Source organism: Scleropages formosus, chromosome 10 (genome assembly GCF_900964775.1).
Source record: "Scleropages formosus chromosome 10, fSclFor1.1, whole genome shotgun sequence".
Classification (NCBI taxonomy): Eukaryota; Metazoa; Chordata; class Actinopteri; order Osteoglossiformes; family Osteoglossidae; genus Scleropages; species Scleropages formosus.
Genome location: NC_041815.1, coordinates 11,939,927 through 11,959,399, shown reverse-complemented (window position 1 = coordinate 11,959,399; position 19,473 = coordinate 11,939,927). Strand labels below are relative to the sequence as shown.

The 19,473-nt window shown below is 45.5% G+C and overlaps 2 protein-coding genes across 3 annotated transcripts in view; both read right to left on the bottom strand.

Annotated features, from left to right (window-relative positions):
- The window catches only part of LOC108932080 (TNF receptor-associated factor 4-like), a 27,545-nt gene extending 20,146 nt beyond the window's left edge, over nt 1-7,399 (bottom strand). Inside the window, exon 1 of the mRNA XM_018748261.2 lies at nt 6,794-7,399. Within this exon, the coding sequence (XP_018603777.1) occupies nt 6,794-6,936 (143 nt within the window). The 5' untranslated portion in view covers nt 6,937-7,399. The remainder of the gene's footprint in view (nt 1-6,793) is intronic.
- Nucleotides 7,283-19,473, bottom strand: nek8 (NIMA-related kinase 8). Of its 2 annotated transcripts, XM_018748219.2 has the most exons (15): nt 19,397-19,473; nt 18,694-18,899; nt 18,053-18,285; nt 17,570-17,701; nt 17,171-17,379; nt 17,008-17,087; nt 16,376-16,563; nt 16,042-16,189; nt 15,883-15,959; nt 15,665-15,782; nt 15,433-15,586; nt 14,475-14,638; nt 13,816-13,968; nt 12,103-12,261; nt 7,283-11,109 (listed from the first exon to the last, which is right to left on the bottom strand). In XM_018748219.2, the coding sequence occupies exons 1-15, from the start codon at nt 19,441-19,443 to the stop codon at nt 11,081-11,083; spliced, it is 2,097 nt and encodes a 698-aa protein (XP_018603735.1). In that variant the 5' UTR covers nt 19,444-19,473; the 3' UTR covers nt 7,283-11,080. The 2 variants fall into 2 exon arrangements, with proteins under 2 accessions (XP_018603735.1, XP_018603734.1); XM_018748218.2 differs by lacking the exon at nt 7,283-11,109 and having other exon boundaries at nt 11,928-12,261.

The window sequence follows — 19,473 nt, the reverse complement described above, 5'->3', positions numbered from 1 at the left end:
CCTTCATTGGCACAACATATATATTAACACTGAGACCTTGAGAACTGTATGTTTTGCTAATCGTCAGTGCTGATTATGCAAACAAAATCAACATATAGAAGACAATTGCACCATTTGGGGCCACTCCATGACATCCCAGTCATGCTTGAAGAACAAAGAACTTTTTCCCTCCTGAAGCTATTACAGCTGGAGTTCCACAGACCTTCCCAACTGACCCAAGAGCCCCCACACAATGACATCATCCTGTCCACAAGGGCTCTAGCTGACCCACCCACTCCTTGTCACATATAGCTATTTGTCTCAGTCCAGCATACTTTTGTGCATTCAGATTTACAAGACAAACAAAATGTGCCCCTTGAAATTCTGCAAGGTAGTTACAATTCAACATCCAAAACCTTGGAGACTTTCATATCCGTTCACAGAGATTTAAAAAAAAAAAAAATGCGGTTTGATAAAAAGCCCACATCGATCCCACAAATGGCAACAAGATAAGAACTTAAGGACTGGTTTTCCCAAGAATGCGAAGACAATCTTATCTCAAATTCAACAAAGCACATTGAATAAAGACTAAAGCAGCCTGTTGCCATCAAATACAAGAACACCATATGGTGAGAAGACAGTGAAAGAGTGATCTTCTGAACAGCTTTATTTGCTGATTTTAAAGCAAATAGCTGATATGCTAGGAGTCGTTAACACCGGTTCTCCACTCCCAGTGGAGTTGAAGGACAGTAGTGTTAAACATTAAGCTGAGTGAACTCTCTCACTAGAGAGAAAGTCAGTGGTCAAGGTTAGTAAGGAAGCATATTTACAGAAGATGATATTTTACCAGGGGGGTGTGGTGGCACAATGGGTTTGGCTAGGGACTGTTCTCTGGCGGGTCTGGGGTTCGAGTCCTGCTTGGGGTGCCTTATGATGGACCGGTGTCCCATCCTGGGTGTTTCCCTTCCCCCCCTCGGCCCTGTGCCCTGCGTTGCCGGGTTAGGCTCCGGCTCACCGCGACCCCACTTGGGACAAGCGGTTTCAGGCAGTGTGTCTGTGTGTATGTGTGTATGTGTGTGCATGCATATTTCACTAAGAGCTTGTATCTGTCCAACAGGAGTCAGCAAGTATCCCAAACTGCACAATCAAGCTTGGCTTTGGCTCCTGCGTCACGTTTACGGATTTGAGATATGCACAGACACTGAGGGGGGCCTTCTGAAGTGCACAGTTCCTATCAGCAAAGCTTCACAGTTTGGGGCTAAATACTGAGCATACAATCAATCATGCTGCTGCATCAGCCCTTGGCTGCTGGAGCTGGCAACACAGTGTTTCAGTGTCTCTCTCCTGTTGCTACAGCCAGTGTTCCATGTCCTCCTCCCAGAAGGCAAAAACACAGCCACCCGACACCTTCCTGCCAACATTACACCCACTCAGAGAGGACAAGGTCAGCAGTGAGAGCTGAAATTTGCTTGATGCCACAGCGAACGATGACTCGGGCTGTGACCTGATGAACTGAAGGAAGAACCCTGGAGCTTGTATTTGGGGATAAAAAATGGACCATTCAAAAATTTGTCTACCCCATGGAGTTCACGGCCCCTTCTCACACTGAAAGTGCCTTTTTTTAAATGCACGTGATAAGGTTTTTATGGCTGCCAGAGAATGTCTCCATTCTTGTAGATGATCAACAGAGGCAGTGACTGAGCTGTGCACGCAACCATTCATGACTTCACCACTCTGTGGCATGGAACTGGGAAACCCGGCTGGCCAGTTGTTCCTGGCTCTCATGTCACTCTGGGCACCAGCACTTATGGCCTCATTTATGCCCTGAAGAAATCCGTGCCGTCACGTTGGACAAAGTGGCTTCATTTTGCAACCCGAGCCCCCCCGCTGCCACCAATAAACCAGAGGCACAATGGACAGAAGTCAATTCATCGAGCCTTAATGGAGAGAAATGGCACTTGTTCCAACCCCCCCCCCCCCCCCCCCCCCCAAGCTGGTGAAAGGCCAGCAGAGCTTTATCTCCCCTCCAGCCAGCACACTGTCGAGGAGTCCAAATCAGTTACTCTGCACATTTTAAATTCAGCTTTCTGCTGCAATAATTATACTCTCACTGCAGGCTATCATTTTCAGTTCAGAAGTGTGTATACACACACACACGTGTATATGCGCGTGTGCGTGCATTTGTGTGGCGGGACTGGGGGGCAGAGGTTTAGTAATGTGGGTTCCAGGGTATATGGTGGTGGGGGGGGGAGGCGAAGGGGCTTAGGGGTATCAAAGGAAAATGGGAGTGTGCTGCTTCTCAACAGGCCTACCTGGAGACAAGAGCTGCAGATGCAGAACGAGGAGCCCCTACTAAACACCCCTCAAAGCCCCAGAACGCCAGAACCTTCCACACAATCACTCCGTTTCTACAAAATCAGCTTTAAAAATTCATTCTTGTTAGCCTGGGAGGTCTCTCGCCTTTATGCTGTCTTTGGCAGGCTAGAACACATTCCTGTTATATGTTTAATTTTCATCATGCTCTTGTTGTGATTGAGGAAATTTGCCATTGGCACACACTGGTCTGTCACCCCCGGTCCGGAGCTAACCACTCCTGGCTGGCATAAATCACCTTGAATGCACAATTAACCCGTGGAAAATCCCCACAATGGGGCCCTCGACTCAAATGCATAAACACACACCAGCCACCCCAGCACTAATGTGCTGCCTGCCATTGCGTTGCGGCGCTCAATGGCATCTCGCTGCAGAACGAATTGCTTATTCTACCACCAGTGTTGCAGCATTGTGCTGTTCCAGGAGACACTAGGGAGACTTGCTTAATCCTGTCTTCTCCTCCCTCGAGAAACAACCCTCTCTACAGTGAGCTCTAGTGGCCCAACACCTGCTTTCAGCCTTGATATATAGTACAATTTTCCATGCAGGGAGTATTTTTGTTTGGCATGACACTTTTTAAAATACCATCCTTAACAGGCTCATGTGACTTAGCATCATGTCTAGCACATAAGACACACACATGACTGTCCTAACAGGTTCAGGTAAGACAAACCCCTTGCCTGTTACATACATGGCAGCAGGCATACCCATCAGGGCTAGTTTCAGGAACACAATGCACCGTGTCCCAGAGAGAGTCCACCGTAAACCCTTTGCGACACTGGCATAACTGGAAAATGTGCTCTATTTCAGCAAGTAGATGCAGGTTCAACACAAAGGGTCATTAACAACAACATAAACCATCAGAACGCCGTCATGCCTACTTCTTGGGGTTTCCAGAATATCGCATGACTCACAGTTTCACATCGCAACTTAGGGTCTCTGCATCATTGTTGTGTAAAGAGGGCAGGTACGGGTTGGCCCCGAGGCATCAAACATAACTGTCAACACTAGGTGGGGAGTGCGGGCCGGCAAGCCCGAACCGATCACACACCTGTCCGCAAGCAGTCACGGAAAGGGCGGAAATTCGGCGTCTATATAGTCAAATACAAAAATAGTTTCAAACTCAGTGATTTCTACAGCTTCAGAGATATTGTGCAACCTCTAATTCTTTTTTCCAAAGATTTGTAAATAATTACATAGACATACATGCTGCTATTAATAATCATACCCAAGTTAATGACGAACTGTATGAATGAATAAGATATTACCACTGTCAATGAGCTGCCTGTCAAATTGCTGCACAGCTCCCATTCTGTCACTTATGGCCCATCAAGGGATAAGAATGGTCAGCGCAGGGCTAAACAGACCCAGACAGGGGTCTACTGATGAACATGTCAAAGACTATAAATATCTCTTACCGAGAATGATCTGACCCCCCCCTCCTGTCCCCCACAGACACAAACACAAATAAACAACTGTCACTGCTGGCCTCTCACAGCCTGAGAAGGAGAAAAGACTTGGTGTGAAATGTAGATAACGAGACTTGACTTATGCCACCAGCTGTCATGGGGTTGCATCCGACAATGCCCCCCCACCCCCCCACGTGCACCATCCCACTGGAGGTGTCCTGGGACAGAATGATTCTGTCACTGACTCAGGCAGTGAGAGTGACGGTTTGAAAAACTGCATTTGGCATAAGCTCATTCAGAAGGCTGCACCAGACAGTCAAATAAGGCACTGCTAAATTGAGAAGCGTTGCCACAGTTTTGGGAGACGTTCTATGTTGACCAATGAATGCACTTATTTGCCTTGCTCTACAGCTTTATTCTCCTCCACAAAAGAGACCCAGGATCCTTCCGGAATTCCCTTCATCTTAAACCACCTAAAGGCACAACCTTCCGTTCAGTCCTGGGACAGAAAGGGCAAAGATGGAAATGAGTCAGTGCTTTGCTACTGGGACATTAAAAGCAAAAGAGATTGTCATAGTCAGGGGAAAAAAAAGGAAGAAGAAATGTGGGCCCAAGTGAAGACATACAGCTATACTGTATATACTGTACATTCATGCAAATACATATACACACATAAATAACTACAATATGTTAGACTGAAAAAATCATTTACTGAATTTTAAATATAAAACACACAATGGAGATCCAGTATTTTAACTGGGGGACAGCTTATATGCACATTAATGGCAGTACATCTCTGTCAAAAATACTGACTATTAACATTAGAAATGCATGGATCTAATATCTGGGAGAACAATACTTCAGGTTATTAATAACTAGATTTAGGTCAACAACAAATTTTAGGTTAACAACAAATAAGGAGAAATGCTAGAAGAAGAAATATGCTTTTGAATCCAGAGAACAAAGCTGGATTTATTGATTGCTATCTGTAAATGAGCCCTGTTTTGCTGTTTGCAGACAGACTGTTGAAGATCTTCACTGATAGAACATCATAACTCACTATGACCAGGCTAAAACCTGCACTCCATTTATATCTTGCATTCCACAGAATGTCAAGATTTTATGATGAGTCTGATGTACCTACAAAGAAGGTGGCAGTGCATTGCAAACAAAGGACACCTCTTCTACCTTGGAAGCATTTTGTTCAGACATGTATGACAGTCTAGATGCTGGGAAGCAGGAGCCTCAGAGATCACGTCTGCCCCAGTGCCTTAAAGTCTTGCAGCAGCTGGGGCAGCACAAATTACTTCCAAGTGAAAGGACCGTCAGTTTGGAGTGACTGTAATGGAGGAATCCCGCTAATCCTCTCGTCTGGAGCACGTTGACCCAACCTCTCTGACTGCCTCGGGCCAAAATGACAGACAGGCAGCGATCCCGCAGTTGTGTCTGCCTAAATGCAGAGAGACATGTGCACACAGTCGCACACATGCTCACGCATACACACACACACACACGGATGAACACAGCTACTTATACATGGCCATGTCAAGCTGTCCCGTGGTACCTCTCCTTGTTCCCACTGACCACAACTAGGGATGATTGTTCTTATGTGTCTGGACTACAGCAGCAGAAATTCTAAGCACTGACCGACCCCTTGTTCCAAGGTCTGGTTTTCAAACCATGACCATATTGCCCCTATGCAGAGTGCACAAACCCAGTTGGGTATGGACCATGACCAGTTTACCATTGACACAAACTCTGAAAACACCGCACTGTTGTTTCTGTGAGGATTTTACCAGCAATTCTTGGACACCTATTCATTCCCCCCACCAAAATTAACACAAAAAAAATCAGGGGTTCAACAACAGTGTGAAAACAAATATTTCAAACAACGACGAGACTCTCAATGTACCACAGTTAAAGAAAGCAATTTTTCAAAATCTGATCTCAGCACAGTTTCAGCATGTTTGTTAGCACTTAAAACGAATAACTTGATTCAAGTGATGAACACGTTTAATTGATACTATTAAAATTGACACATTCTAAAAGGTGGGTTGAGCCATTGCTCTTCAAAGCGCGAAGCCCCGCACCGAAGAGAGCGCTGCAAACCAATCGGGTTCAGATATAAGATTATGATATAAGCTTTTTAACACCCCACAATTATTTCTGTTTACGGAGAAGGGATTCCCGCCGTCTCTCTGGAGATGTGCGCGCACATCTGCGCTTCAACAAACAGCAGAAGGAGCGTCAACAAGTCGGAGGAGTGAAGTGAACGTTGGTCCAGGAGCTCCATTCTCAACCGCATCGATCGACCCCCAGTAGACTAGTTGTACACCAATAATTATACTGCACTGAAATACAGTACTGTAGTGTACTATATTAGTGTCCTCCACAGCGAGGGATTATTCCCCATCCCATTTTACACGGGCCGGGGGTTTAATCCATGATTACATGTGTGGCTCTTGGTACAAAGCGAAAGGATGGAGCTGTGCGGAGAACACCGTGTCCTTCATTTAACTGCACATATACAATAATCCGGATCATTATCTTTGGTCATGTGCGCGACTCGGCTGTCATGCGACCTTACTCCTCCCGCCTTAGGTGAGACACACCTACGCGAAAGATTCAGAGGTCCTCCTCACAATTTGAATTTATGCTTTTTAATTTTTTTTTTTTTTTTTTAAATTGTGTGTTTAAGTAAATAGACGCGCGGAGATTCGAACTCCCGACATTTCGCTGTATCCCGATTGTCCCCTCGATCCGATCATGTTTCCATAGTGAAAAACACGGAAACACGGAAGCGTACAGTAGTAGTAGTAATAGAAAGCTCGAGTAATTAAAAAAAAAAAAAGAAGGGGGGAAAAAAAAAAAAAAAAAAACATCAGCGCGTTGTTAGTTACAGAGTACGAAAAAACCCGCAGGCGCGCTGTCAATCCCACACACGACACGGTCGGCGCCGGGCGACGCGTCAGGACACACCGGAATGCGTAAGGCACCGCGCACGTGCACGAACGCCCGGCTCGCGGAGTTACCTGAGGAATTCCTGCAGACACGTATCGCAGAAGCGGTGTCCGCAAGTGGAGACCTGCACGGGTTCGCGCATAGCCTTGCTGCACAAAGGGCACTGGAAGCGCCGCTTCGGCTTCTCCAGGAACTTGTAGTCGAAGCCGGGCATGGCTTTCCGGGAGCGGTGACGCCTGTCAGGTCCGCGGGGGGGGGAGTCGGCTCTCCGGCTCTCCGGCTGGACCGTCACCGTCTCCTCCAAACGCCGCAGAACAGAGGAGATCCGTTCGCAAGCGACGCCGCCGCTGACATCCGTCACTGGAGGGGTTCGGAACCGGCGCCCATCGACGGGGGACGGACGGGGGAGGGGACAGGTACGGGCTGTGCGGACCTTCCGCAGGGAAAAACGGCCGCTCGAGTAGATCTACAGCCGCGAAAGCGGAAAACGTACGGCAGCGCAGTTAGCCCGCAAATGCGTCAACACACACTGACAGAGTAAGAGACTCGCTCGGGTTGTATCTGCTTCCCTCCGCCAAAAAAAAAAAAAAAACGGGATTAAATTGTCTAGGCAAGAGAACCGGAGAAGAGTCGTCCTCCTGCGAAAACAGGCAGCACTGAGTGGCTTGGGGACAATAGTTACAGCCCATCTCATCTGTGTGTAAGGTACACGGAGCCCCGCCCACCCGCTCGTGCGGGAGGAGCCCCGTTTGAAACACAACTGCGCTCTTGTATGCACGCCCACGCGTTTTTATTTGATTTGTATTGTTTTAAAAATTAAATTTCAGAACTTAGAAAGTCAGTAAAATGGCAGCTGGAGCACCACATGCCACTTATTTCCACGTTTAATCATTTTGCGCAAATCAGATTAATTGATGATAAACGTATTATTCAAGTATGAGACGACAAGGGAGAAGCAGCCTCACTTTTGTCAAGCCCACTCACACACAAAGCCTCCAGACTGCTGCAAGATGTGTTTACATTTTGGGCCGTTTGGGGAAGTGTCTCCCCCTTGCGGTACACCTCACCGCACACACTCGGCTACCGACGCTCGAATTTCCTGGGCAGTGTGAAAAGCTGCATTTCGGGCCAGAGAGGAAACGGCTCTTGGTAAATACACATCTGGCTGCAGTCCGAAGCAATCGGATTGACATTGTTTCCAGAGTCTAATGTTCAATGGCGTAACACAATTAAAACATCGTGCTGGTGTTTCTCGTTTACATGGAAAACACACTGGCTGTAAACGCAACGAAAGGGAGGAAAGCGCGCATTTATAGCGGGAGGGAAGGCGCTCAAGTCCCACTCCAGGACGCATATTGCTGTCGGATTACATCATCCCGCAAAGCCCCGGCTCTTCACGTGCTCTTGCACCGCTATTAGCGCTTATATATATGCAGACCTGCGTCATTTTCCTTAAAGAACTGTGTTAAAAGTGTACACAGCTCCAGAATATCGGAACAGCATTACAAAATCTCTTACATTAGCGGCACAGGGTTTTTGTCCCCTCCAGAAAGCGAAGGTTTAGTCAATATAGGCTGTACTCCCTGCGGGACCTATAAACCACGAAGGAAAAAAAAAAAAATGCGTATTGTTTCAAGCCAGGCTAGCTGGCCGTTTACCAGGGTGTCTGGGTCTAAATGGAGGAAAACTGTGCCACATATATTATTCAGCCGCGTCGTTAAGTGTTTGGCTCTACAAACGGGTTCATTGCTAAATTATCCAAGCTGACCTGCAAAGCTAATAAATAGTAATGTGTTTAGTGTACGTTACAGCAATATAACCTGACAGTCATAAATCAGAAATGTGGTGGCGCAATGGAATGATCAGCAGCAGTAGGCTATAAAACGACTCTCATTACATAAGTACAGTGCCCGGTATTACAACAGCAGCCTTAATGATACTTATTCGTCTTCATTTAGCTGACTCCTTTGTCCAGGACGACTTACAATGTTGGGTTTATAAACGAATCTATTTAAAATGATTTAGCCATTCACCGAGCAATACAACAATACTGAATAATACTCAATGCTTTCTGAATGCAAATAATTAAGTTCAGGTCAGGGTGTGTGCAAGTAAAGCAGATCACTCATAATGACTTTTAAGTGAGCTACCTGTGCAGGTATCAGTTTTTATAACAAAATCTCACTTTTCCTCCATTAAAATTTAAACGCGCTGGCAGAGCTTGTCAAGCTGAAAAACATGTATACAGTTACAAGAGCCGGGTTGCGGAGAAAGAGGTGTTTTGTGGAGGTGCTGGAGCGGGTTCTCTCTCTCTCTCGGCACCAGTTAGACCGCTATGTTGGACTCCTACCACAATGGAACTGGACCACCAGCTTTGATCCAGCACCGCTGTACATAATAATATTACTGGAAACGCAACCTTTGGGGGACGTTGAAATAGAGAAACTGCTGATCTAGTCACTTCTACTTTCCTTATATGTTGTTATTAACGTGTATTTGACACCTTGCTTTGTCCAGCGTGACTAATAATAATGTGTGATAATCAGTATACAGCAGTGACAGTGTCAATTAAGGTAAATGCCTTAATGAGGCATGCTAGAGGAGGAGCTACCATGATGATTCGGACCGGACACCACCTTATCATAAGGTCTCATCCCTAAATTAACGGACTCCCTGGTGGCGCGTATCATGTGTTACAGTTTTACATGATCAGAGCCTCGCCTTCTGCTAATTTTCAGACAGTTCAGTTGGCCTTGTGTAAAACAAATGTAATTTTGATGAAATCCAAAAATCCAACGCTTCTTTGCAATAGTACTTGGAAATGAATACTGCGACTTGTGCGAAAGAGGAGCACTTTCACGGGTGCGCCCCATCTGCCGTCAGGGTTAGGGTTAAATAGGACCTACTGCCTCTTACTGTTGACGTGGCGCGTCTCCGTGCCGCTCGGAAGAATCTGTGTGCGAACCGAGCCTCAGAACCACAGAACTGCGCCCGCGCCCGCGCCGAGCTCTTCGGCAGCCGCGAGATCACGTGACTTGGCAACACCGCGGCCGCGTGCCGGCGGACAGAAGGTCTTGCGTCATCGACGCGTGCGTTGCTTGAATTCGGTGTGAATGAACCCCTCCGTTCGCGGCTGTGCGTATGGAAATGTAGAGAGAATCAGAGGCAACGAAAAGCACAAACCACACATTTTCGTATAATTTTATCTTCCATTTTGAAAAGTTAATAGAAAGGTAATAATGGTGCACATTTTCATTCTTACTGTCAGGTGTAATCAATAATGTATGCAATACTCAGATGTAATACTCAGGATGTACCTGCATTGCAGACGTGGCATCCAGAGGGTTTCTTAGCCCTAGCAGAGTATATATCCATCATGTCACACCGAGTCATTAAGTTAACTATTACACATCACACAATTACCACTGAGACCTTTAAATATCAGTTTTCACAAATACAACACAATGTGTCAGATCACTCTAGGTATATCATCTTGCTTGATGAGTACCATATTCCTTCGACACGGGTAACTTGGTGTAATGATTTCTTTGGCAACCCATAATTTACACGTACCAGAAACATACCAAGGTCACTGTACACTTTTTTCTCTAACATGAGCTGTCACCCAACCTTTGGGCAGGGAACCTGTCTGACAGGAAGCGAGAGCTCTAAGGAGACCTTTCGACATTGTTTACAAAGGTGGGCCGCTCTCCTGCACATGTCAACAGCAGTGAACCTTTAAATAACCCATACATGTGGCAGAAAGACAAAAGGAAAATTCGGACTCATGGTTTAACCATTGTTACAGAGAACATTACTCATTTTTATCACCCAGGTTTACACTGCCTTCTAATCCCCACAAAGTCAGACATGATCACTTTGGGAGAGTAAGAACAAATAGGCAGCTCATTTTGAACTCTTGCATTGTTTCACTATGCTCACCACAAACAGCTGTCACCCACAGAACAGGTTCGACTTCCTGAGAGCATGTTTACTACTTTGGCTGTGGAATTGGACAAACTGTTAATTTACCAACTTATTGCACCAGGGGCTATTTGCCGATCTTTACGGGGGTACCTTCTGCAAATCGAGGTAACAGGATGCATTTGCATCAGCACAAGAATAAAAAAAACAGGATACTATTTAAATGTTGATTTGTGGCATGTAAAGTCTGCTGTGAGTAAAAATATATTAGAAAATGTAAAAATCCATTCTCTCCAGAGGTGTCTTTTTTGGCCAGTGAGAATCATGGTGTCTGAGAGAAGTCTTCAGCAAGATTTGTTCCCGCATTGTATACCACCCTTTGCTCCTCGTGAGAGTAAGGGTTTAGCACAGCTGGAGGAGAGAAGCCTCAGGGGTCATCTGGGGACAGACTCCTCAAGTAAAGCTGGGGGAAAGAGATTTAAAATTCATAAACATGCTGAAATCATCAGTTAACATTTCACTCAAAATCAGAATATTCAGCTTCCTGTTCTTAAGTGATTTGGCTGTGCAGAGGATGTCAGTGGATTTGAACGTGATATGGAATACAATGAAACCTGTTTTATTCCTTGAATAATTAAAGTGAAAAATCTAGACTGCAGGTTAAAAGAAAAACTAGACCACTGAGGACCTGCTGCCTGTGCTTTCCTCCTTATTATACAGGATACTCTGACATCATACCTCCCTGCTGGCAGACTGGCACCCTGCCACGCCATCCCCTGTGTGAACACCTGGTAAAAATCACATGCCAGTGAGCCCTGCCAAAAACCTGGCTCCCTCAGCCTTTCTTGTTCCTCAATGACACCCTTGACACTCATACTAGCGTTATGAGGGGTTGTATCAAAAATTATGTCTGAAGACAAAGAAAGGGACCTTCTCCATCCTGTTCTCAGAGTGCTTTCGTGCTGAACGGTGGGACGATTAGGTGCCGGCTTATTTACTTCAGGCTCTAGGACTGACTGCCGGCAGCGTACCCCCAAATTCCCTTTGGGTTAAATTCATCAGCAGATCCCCTGCTGCTGACTTTATTGCCCGCAGCGAGAGGAGTGAGCAGATCATCGTAGCTCCCTGTTAATCAGACCCTCAAACTGCTGGACAAAAGGACAATAGAAGTAGCTTCAAAATAACCAGTCAAACAATCAGTCACTCACAAACCTTGTGTAGACTGGTTGTTTGGATTTTAGTTTAAATATAATAATAGCAGAAAAAGAAAAATCAAGTTTCATTCGCTGCTCTGTTTAAAATTATTCCACTTAATAATTAATAAAGTATCTTACACTGGCACAAGCAATGCTCGGCATACGTTAGCAGCTGGTGATTGTCGCCATGAATTCAGAGAATGCTTATAATCGGCTGGTCAAACACAGATGATCAAAAGCAAAAATGGGCATCGTATTACGTTTCACAGCCAGCAGGGTGTTGCCATGGCAACAGGCAACCGATGTCACTGTGAAGGGGTGGCTCTCATCAAGCTGAACCGCCTTTGGTATTCCAGAGTCCTCCTCTTTCCTTCCCAGCCTGCCGCGGGCTCCTTTGCCCCAGGTATATACCTCACCTTCTGCCGGGAGACAGAGTTGGAAATGTGTACGTTAGAGCTTCTCCTCCAACCTCTACCTGCACGCTCCCCCATCCCTGAGAGAATAAGCTCCCATAGAAAACAGAGCTCATCTGGCAGCCTCCAGTGACTGATGGACATCTGTGTTCCCATGACGATGGAACTGCTCTGCAGCAAAACCCGTCCCAAAAGATGGGGGTCATAAGAGGTGACTGGGCCTCGGTGGGATTATTCCAGATCAGCTGCTCTTTAACACGTTTTACCTTTTTTGTCTTGCTCAAGCCTTCACCTTTCAGCAGAACCCAACTGAGTTTTAGGATGACATCTCAGCTTTAGTGATAATTATTACAGATCCACATTAAAAGTTGCACTGCTTTTTTTCAGATTATGAAAACAGCCACAAATAACTTTCAGTTGCAGCAAGTTCATAATAGATTAGATGTGAACAACCTAACATAAATATCTCACTGAAAACCAATTGTGTTTTGGTTGCCCAATTTACTTTATGTGATATTTTCATTTCAATGACTTTGTTACTTCTTTTTACCCTGAATGAAAACATTAAATTTGTATTTTTTCCCGATCCCTTTTGTCTTCTTGTTACACTGTTCGCAATGATTTATTTTGCCAGTGGCATAAACAGCTAGCTAATTACACAGCTAGAATATAAAAGGCTATGAAGCAACAATACCTTTTAAGTAGACCGTATTTTAAATATTCCGTGGGAAGGTAGCTCCAGGCTTTCTCACACTCCACCATAGCTGCAGACTCAAGACCATCCAAGCACAGTGTTTACAATTCAAACATCAGCTGCATCATTATTATTTTGGTGGCAATTTGATGGTCATTGTTTTTCAGACTGATGGCATCAGCTTATGTCTCTGACATTACTACGTGTACCGTACTATATACACACACACACACACACTGACTGAAGCCGCTTGTTCCGAGCGGGGTTGTGGCGAACTGGAGCCTAACCCAGAAACACAAGGCGCAAGGCTGGAGGGGGAGGGGACACACCCAGGACAGGACACCAACCCATCGCAAGGCACCCCAAGCAGGACTCGAACCCCAGACCCACCAGAGAGGAGGACCCGGTCAAACCCGCTGCGTCACCGCACCTCCTGTACTATATACTCATATAGTAAATTGTATGTATGCATTGTGCTAAATTTAGTGTACATTTTTATATATTGGGCTACATGGACTGTACAAGAACCGTAGAGCATGGCTGTTCTATGTGATGCATGTACTGTACTTAACTTTATGTACTGTGTTACAGGTATTGTACCATAAGTATCATACTAAATGTGATTATGTTCTATATGACATGTACTCTGCGTATCATTTTACATTTACACTTATTCATTTAGCAGATGCTTTTCTCCAAAGTAACGTACATCTCAGAGAAAAATACAATGAGTGCATTATATCTACAGAAGAAGAGACTTGGTTGCAGACATGTGATTCGAAAGTTAATTTGTCACATTCCATCATTACTGTACATTATATTTTGAGCTCTGTGTGCTATCGGGCTGCATCGTATTGCCCTCTCACCTGCACTGATGGCCAGGGTGAAGGCATCCCCGCAGGCCACCATGGCGATACCCTGCAGCCCGAGCACCACGTAGGGCACACGGCTACTTCGACGAGAGCTACGGCCCAGCTGCCCATGCTGGTTACTGCCGAAGGTGAAGCACTGGCCTTTCTCTAGAGACCAGAGAGGTGTATCCATTATTAATGTTCACTACTCATGCTCATTATTCGGCTATTACAAACATTATTCATTTGAGATACTATTTCACTATCATTATTCATAATTCATTTACCTAGAAGAATATTTTACTAAAATTTTGAGCTTTTACTCATGTATACACATGGGGGTTTGCTGAAGCAATCTGATTAAGCACCGTGCTTAAGGGTACTGCAGAAAAACACCTGCAAATTGAAGTTTCTGTCCTGTAAATCCTGTGAAAGACAGCAATAACCTTTCCTGTACTGAACCATTGTTTGAGGTGACTGATCAGAGTACAGCAGATAGCCCTATATAGTATATTTAAATGATCATGGTGTTATTTTAAGCTCTACTTTTACTCCAAGTCTGGTCCGACAAAGAAGCTGGTATGAAGGTGCTCCGAAGCCCAGAAAGATTGATTTTACATTATTATTAAGTTTCTCACATGGTCTACTGCCAATCCAGTATCAATCTCTCTCACCTGTGACGGCAGCTGAGTGGGCTGTTCCAATGTCAATGTAAGTGATTTTCTCCACATTCATGGGTGCTGACTGGACAGAACTAAAAGTGTGGACTTCTTCTACCTGGTCCGAGATGGGGGGCTCTTCCACACCGACGATCTTATCCAAACCCAGTTTATTAAATCTGAATGAAAAGGACAGCTCGTGTCTGTTGCTTATTCAAGAAAATAAACGTTTAGGACCTCTTAAACGTTAACTCAGTTACAAGCTTCCTCGTAAATGTGCATATATACTTTTATACTGTAAACTGTGATACTATATTTAGGTGATAACTAAATAAAATGATATATTTTCATTTACATTTATTCAGTTAGCAGATGCTTTTCTCCAAAGCGACGTACAGCTCGGAGAAAAATACAATGAGTGCATTACATCAACAGAAGAAGTGGTATATATGGATGTATACTACAGCTTATGTGTCACAGACCTCTCCCTACATCAACCAGTGTGTTTACAACTGGCTCATGGCAGGGCTGTAAATGGTGGGAGTTGGAGAGGACTTGGAGAGACCACAAGCATGCAAGCAAACCTTTTTCCTCCTGTTGCCAAACTGCGTTCCCTGTTGCCAGACTGGATTTAAAGTAGGGGTGAACACTCAACATGTGAGGCATGGGGTGACTTCAAATTCACTGGAGAACACACGTCAGCACATGAGAATGTGGCCTCACAGATCTTGGGTCTCAAAATAATGTTGAGTGTTGACTAAGTCCAGGCTTTCAACAATACACGCCCTAAGGCGTGTAAAGCCTTAGACAATAGGGGACATCACCCTGATATGAGTGGAAGAATGGACCCAACTACAACTGGAAAGGCGATGCTTTTGTGTGGTGTCAATGACACTGATTATATGCTACAGGAGACTAAAAGAGACAGAAAGTTAAGTTGTGAACATGGTCTGTAGCTAAAGGGGGAGTCTACCTGTTGCTTCCGCATGCCAGTATAGTGTGTCCTGCAGCACCCATAATGATGGAGCAATCTACTCCACAAAGAACTCGCAAGGGCTCAAACCCATCTGGAACTTGCACCTGCTGAGGTGAGTTATAGGAGTCCTGGGAGCCCAAGCCCAAACGCCCTGGTGGAATGAAAGAAGGGGATTATATGGGACCAGTCATAATCATAATAGCAAATGGAGACAGCATGGCCCCCTTACCGTTGTCGCCTCTCCCCCAGGCAAACACTTCCCTCTCATTGGTCACGGCAAGCACATGCGATGCCCCACATGAAACCCGAACCAGCTCATATCCCAGCAAGGCCTCCACAATCTTGGGCTGCAGACATCCCAAAACAAAGCAGAATCTCACATGAAGACACTTGTGAATGTCTCAGACAATGCTCACAAACACAGTCTGCACGTGCCTTTAAACTGACCTGTGTTACATCATTAAAATTTCCATGTCCAAGACAGCCATTGCTTCCACTCCCAAATGTCATTATGATGCCTCTGTCTGAAAAGATAAAATAAACATACAGTGTGTGAGCTTAATCCAGACAGTTAGAGACACCTCTTTCCTCTGCCGGTGAGTCTACCTGTCATGCAGGTGGTGAATAGGTCGCCGCAGGACACAGACTTGATGGTGACCCCAGACTGGCCTTCCAGAAAGCGGGAGACAAATGGTGGCTGCAGCTGCTCCACAGCCCCAGGGAGGGTGGTCTCCCCAGACCCTACAGAGGGAGCCTGAAGAAACCACAGGGAAACCTCATACCTGGTCTCACCTGAGACACATGGCAGAGCAAACTCACATGTCTACACTGTGATGCTACATGTGACCTGCTGACAGGGCCAAAGATGACCACAATATCTGAAAGCATGTGGTGGACAAGGGTGTGCAATTGTAGGAAGTTGTACTGGGTAGCCTCTGACCTCCCAGGTGATGAGGCGACCAGACTTTGTGACGCCCATCTTCTGTGTGCGGCCCAAGGATACCTGCACCACCTCAGTGTTAAGCATGGGCAGGCGTAAAGGGGCAGAGATGCCACTACCCCAGGTGTACACGGAAGACAAAGGATGTGGGTGGACCATTTTCCCTGCGCCCATGCCCATCAACCCATCTGGTACAGGGGGGCAAAAAAATACAGGAACATGAGTGAGAGAAGAGGGAAAAAACCTCTCTGTGTAGCATCTCCAGGATCCCCCCCCCCCCCCCCCCCCCCCCCCCCATATCTCTTCCCTTAGCTGTCTACATCAAGTTTCAGACTTTATTTACGGTCAAAAAGACAGTCCAAGGATCTGTACCCTAATACCTACAGGGCTTGATCACTCCCTACACCTCAGCAAGAACACTATGCTCCTCCACCTCTGGCCGTTGGGCAGTCCCACGTATGAGAAGTGTAATACCATAGTCCTGGGGTTGTGAAGTCACAAGTAAAATTGATAAAAGTATCAAATGGTAATGAAATACACTATGCGACTCCATTCTAATACAAATTTTACTTTGTTTCTTCTGCACACAACACTTAGACACAGAAATGATGGTTATAACGGCTGTCACCAACCCCTTGACCTGGTGTTTGGCACTCGCCCTCCTGGCCTCCCATGGGCCCCAGCTTGTACAGTGGACAGTGGTTTCTCGATCCTGTATTCAAGAAATGCTATCAAAGTCATGGAGAACTAAATAAATTCAAATGAAAACATTCAGAACATTCACTGTGACGTTACCTGCGCATCTTCACATTGCCAATATCTGTGTAGAGGTTCAGCAGGGGACGGATGCAGATTGGGTGGGCCATGATCTCATTGAGTTGTGGCCGCTTGGATGGGTCAAGGTTGAGCATGTTGAGTATGAGCTGCCTCAGCTCTGGGCTGTAGCGGTCTGAGATAGGAGCAAAGGTGCCGCTCATGATCTTCAGGACCAGAGCAGGCAGATTCTGCAGGGACAAACAGTGATGAGAAGGCATTATAGACTGGAAGTAGGAGTGGGTGGGGAAGCCATCATTAATCATGACTAACTGACACATTACAAATGATTACTTAACATGTAGCACATAATTTGTGATGAAATCAAGATTATTTAGCTTCCCACTTAGAGACATATTTATATATTTCAGTAGCGCTTACAGCTGCCTCGAAGGCTCTTTTGAGACTGGCGAGCTCATACAACACACAGCCCAGAGCCCAGATGTCACTCTTCTGGTTGTAGGGCTTGCCTTCACACAACTCAGGGGATATATAGCATGGGGTCCCAACTACCTGTCATCCAGGAAAGACCATGTAGGTGTAGGGTAAAACATACATATAAAGTGGTTTGGGAAACACAGTCATTGTTATTTTATTTTTTTACTGTTTTAGACCAGGGGTGCTCATCTTTGGTCCTCAGGGGCCACAGAGTGTACTAATTTTGACTGAGCTGCAGTTATTAAATCCTTTTTCTTTCGGTATTAAGTCATTATTAGTTACTGCCCCTGATGTTTCAGGTATAAATGGATACTAAGTACATTCTCAAAAAAGGGGAGGCCTTCAAGAATCAGAGCTGTGCACCTCTGTTTCTGACCATAATGTGCACGGTGACCCAGGTCAGCCCTCAGCAGGCGCAGTACCCACAGTGTAGGCTTTGCTCTTGCTAACAAGGATCTTGGAGATGCCGAAGTCCCCAATCTTTACAATCATCTGGTGTTTGTCAAGCAGGATGTTTTGGGTCTTGAGGTCACGGTGCAGGATGAGCTTGTTGTGGACGTGGTACAGCGCCAGTAGGATCTGCACAAAGAAGTGCAGGATGGTGTCCTCATCAAGGAGAGAGTTACAGCGCTTCTGGAGGTAGTCAGCCAGGGTTCCACCTATAGCCATAGGTCAAAATATCTCAGCGCTCCTAGGAAGTACAACGACCCACTTGCTAAAATTCTTCAGAAGGAAATTTAACCGGAAATAATCACTTGGAATAAACTGAAACAGAGACACCTTACTGAAGTTTTGCATTGTTGCTTTGTGTGTTGTTTACATTCCCTGACACAATGTAGCGTAACATGAAAGAAAGAGTTTCATTGTGTTTATTGAACACGTGACTGAGGAACTGCATGGTTAAATAGAGTATGGTAACAACTTGCCAGGTACTGGGGAACCAAAAAAGTCAAGAGCACTCAATGGAGATATACGCCGGTACACAAATGCTGAAAGGGTGGACAGACTACACTTGCTGGGACATTGGTGGGGACAGGTCCCCTCATGTTATGCCTCTGGACAAGTACCTGGGGCGTACTCCATGGCGATCATGAGGGCCTTGTCTTCTAGGAAGTTTTCGTAGTACTCTATGATGTTGGGGTGGTTGAGGAGCTTCAGCACCTGGCACTCATTCTGGGCCGCCAGCCGCTCATCACGTGTCATCTGCTCCACAGGGATCTCCTTCAAGATCACGAGCGCATTGTCACTGCGCCGCCGGCACAGGTGCACGATGCTGGAGGGGAAGGAGGTGAAAGGGGCGTGGTCTCAGCTCTCCTTCGAACCCCTGATTGCGATTCTGATTCTTTTTAGGCAATTTGGTAATGTAAAGTGCAACACATGATTTGCTCTTCTTCAGCAGATTTATCCACTACTAACTCGGTGATTAGGCAAGATATTCTTAGAAATACAAGAAACAAAACGTATTAATTGCTTGCAAAAAGGAAATATATATGTTTTACACATGATTTGGATTTATAACGGTTTTTCTTAGTTAATACATTGTCATTGTGATGACAAAATTCTGTATCGTTTTTCTAAGTGTCTTCTCTGCCAAACACGAAAGCGCACGGGTCAACTGACAACTTTTTTCCCCGTAAGCCGAAGCACCGCAACAACTCAACTGATGAACCTTCAAAAAGTACTAAACTTTTCTCAGAGTATCTAACAGCGTTTACTGAGTTCTTGCTGTTAAAAGTTGAACAGTGAAGTGTAAATAGTTTTTATATTTACCCAAAGGCTCCTCTTCCAACAACTTTGATTTTTTCGTATTTCTCCATTTTTGACGATGTGTGTTAACATCCCCGCCG

Bases quoted from the DNA above. Each gene is read 5' to 3' on its own strand.
- nek8 (XM_018748218.2), bottom strand. From the start codon at position 19,443: ATGGAGAAATACGAAAAAATCAAAGTTGTTGGAAGAGGAGCCTTTGG. The intron at 18,286-18,693 runs GTACTTGTCCAG...CTATGGCTATAG, and splicing joins CGCCATGGAGTACGCCCCAG to GTGGAACCCTGGCTGACTAC. The intron at 16,564-17,007 runs GTTGGTGACAGC...CCCCTGTACCAG, and splicing joins GCCAAACACCAGGTCAAGGG to ATGGGTTGATGGGCATGGGC.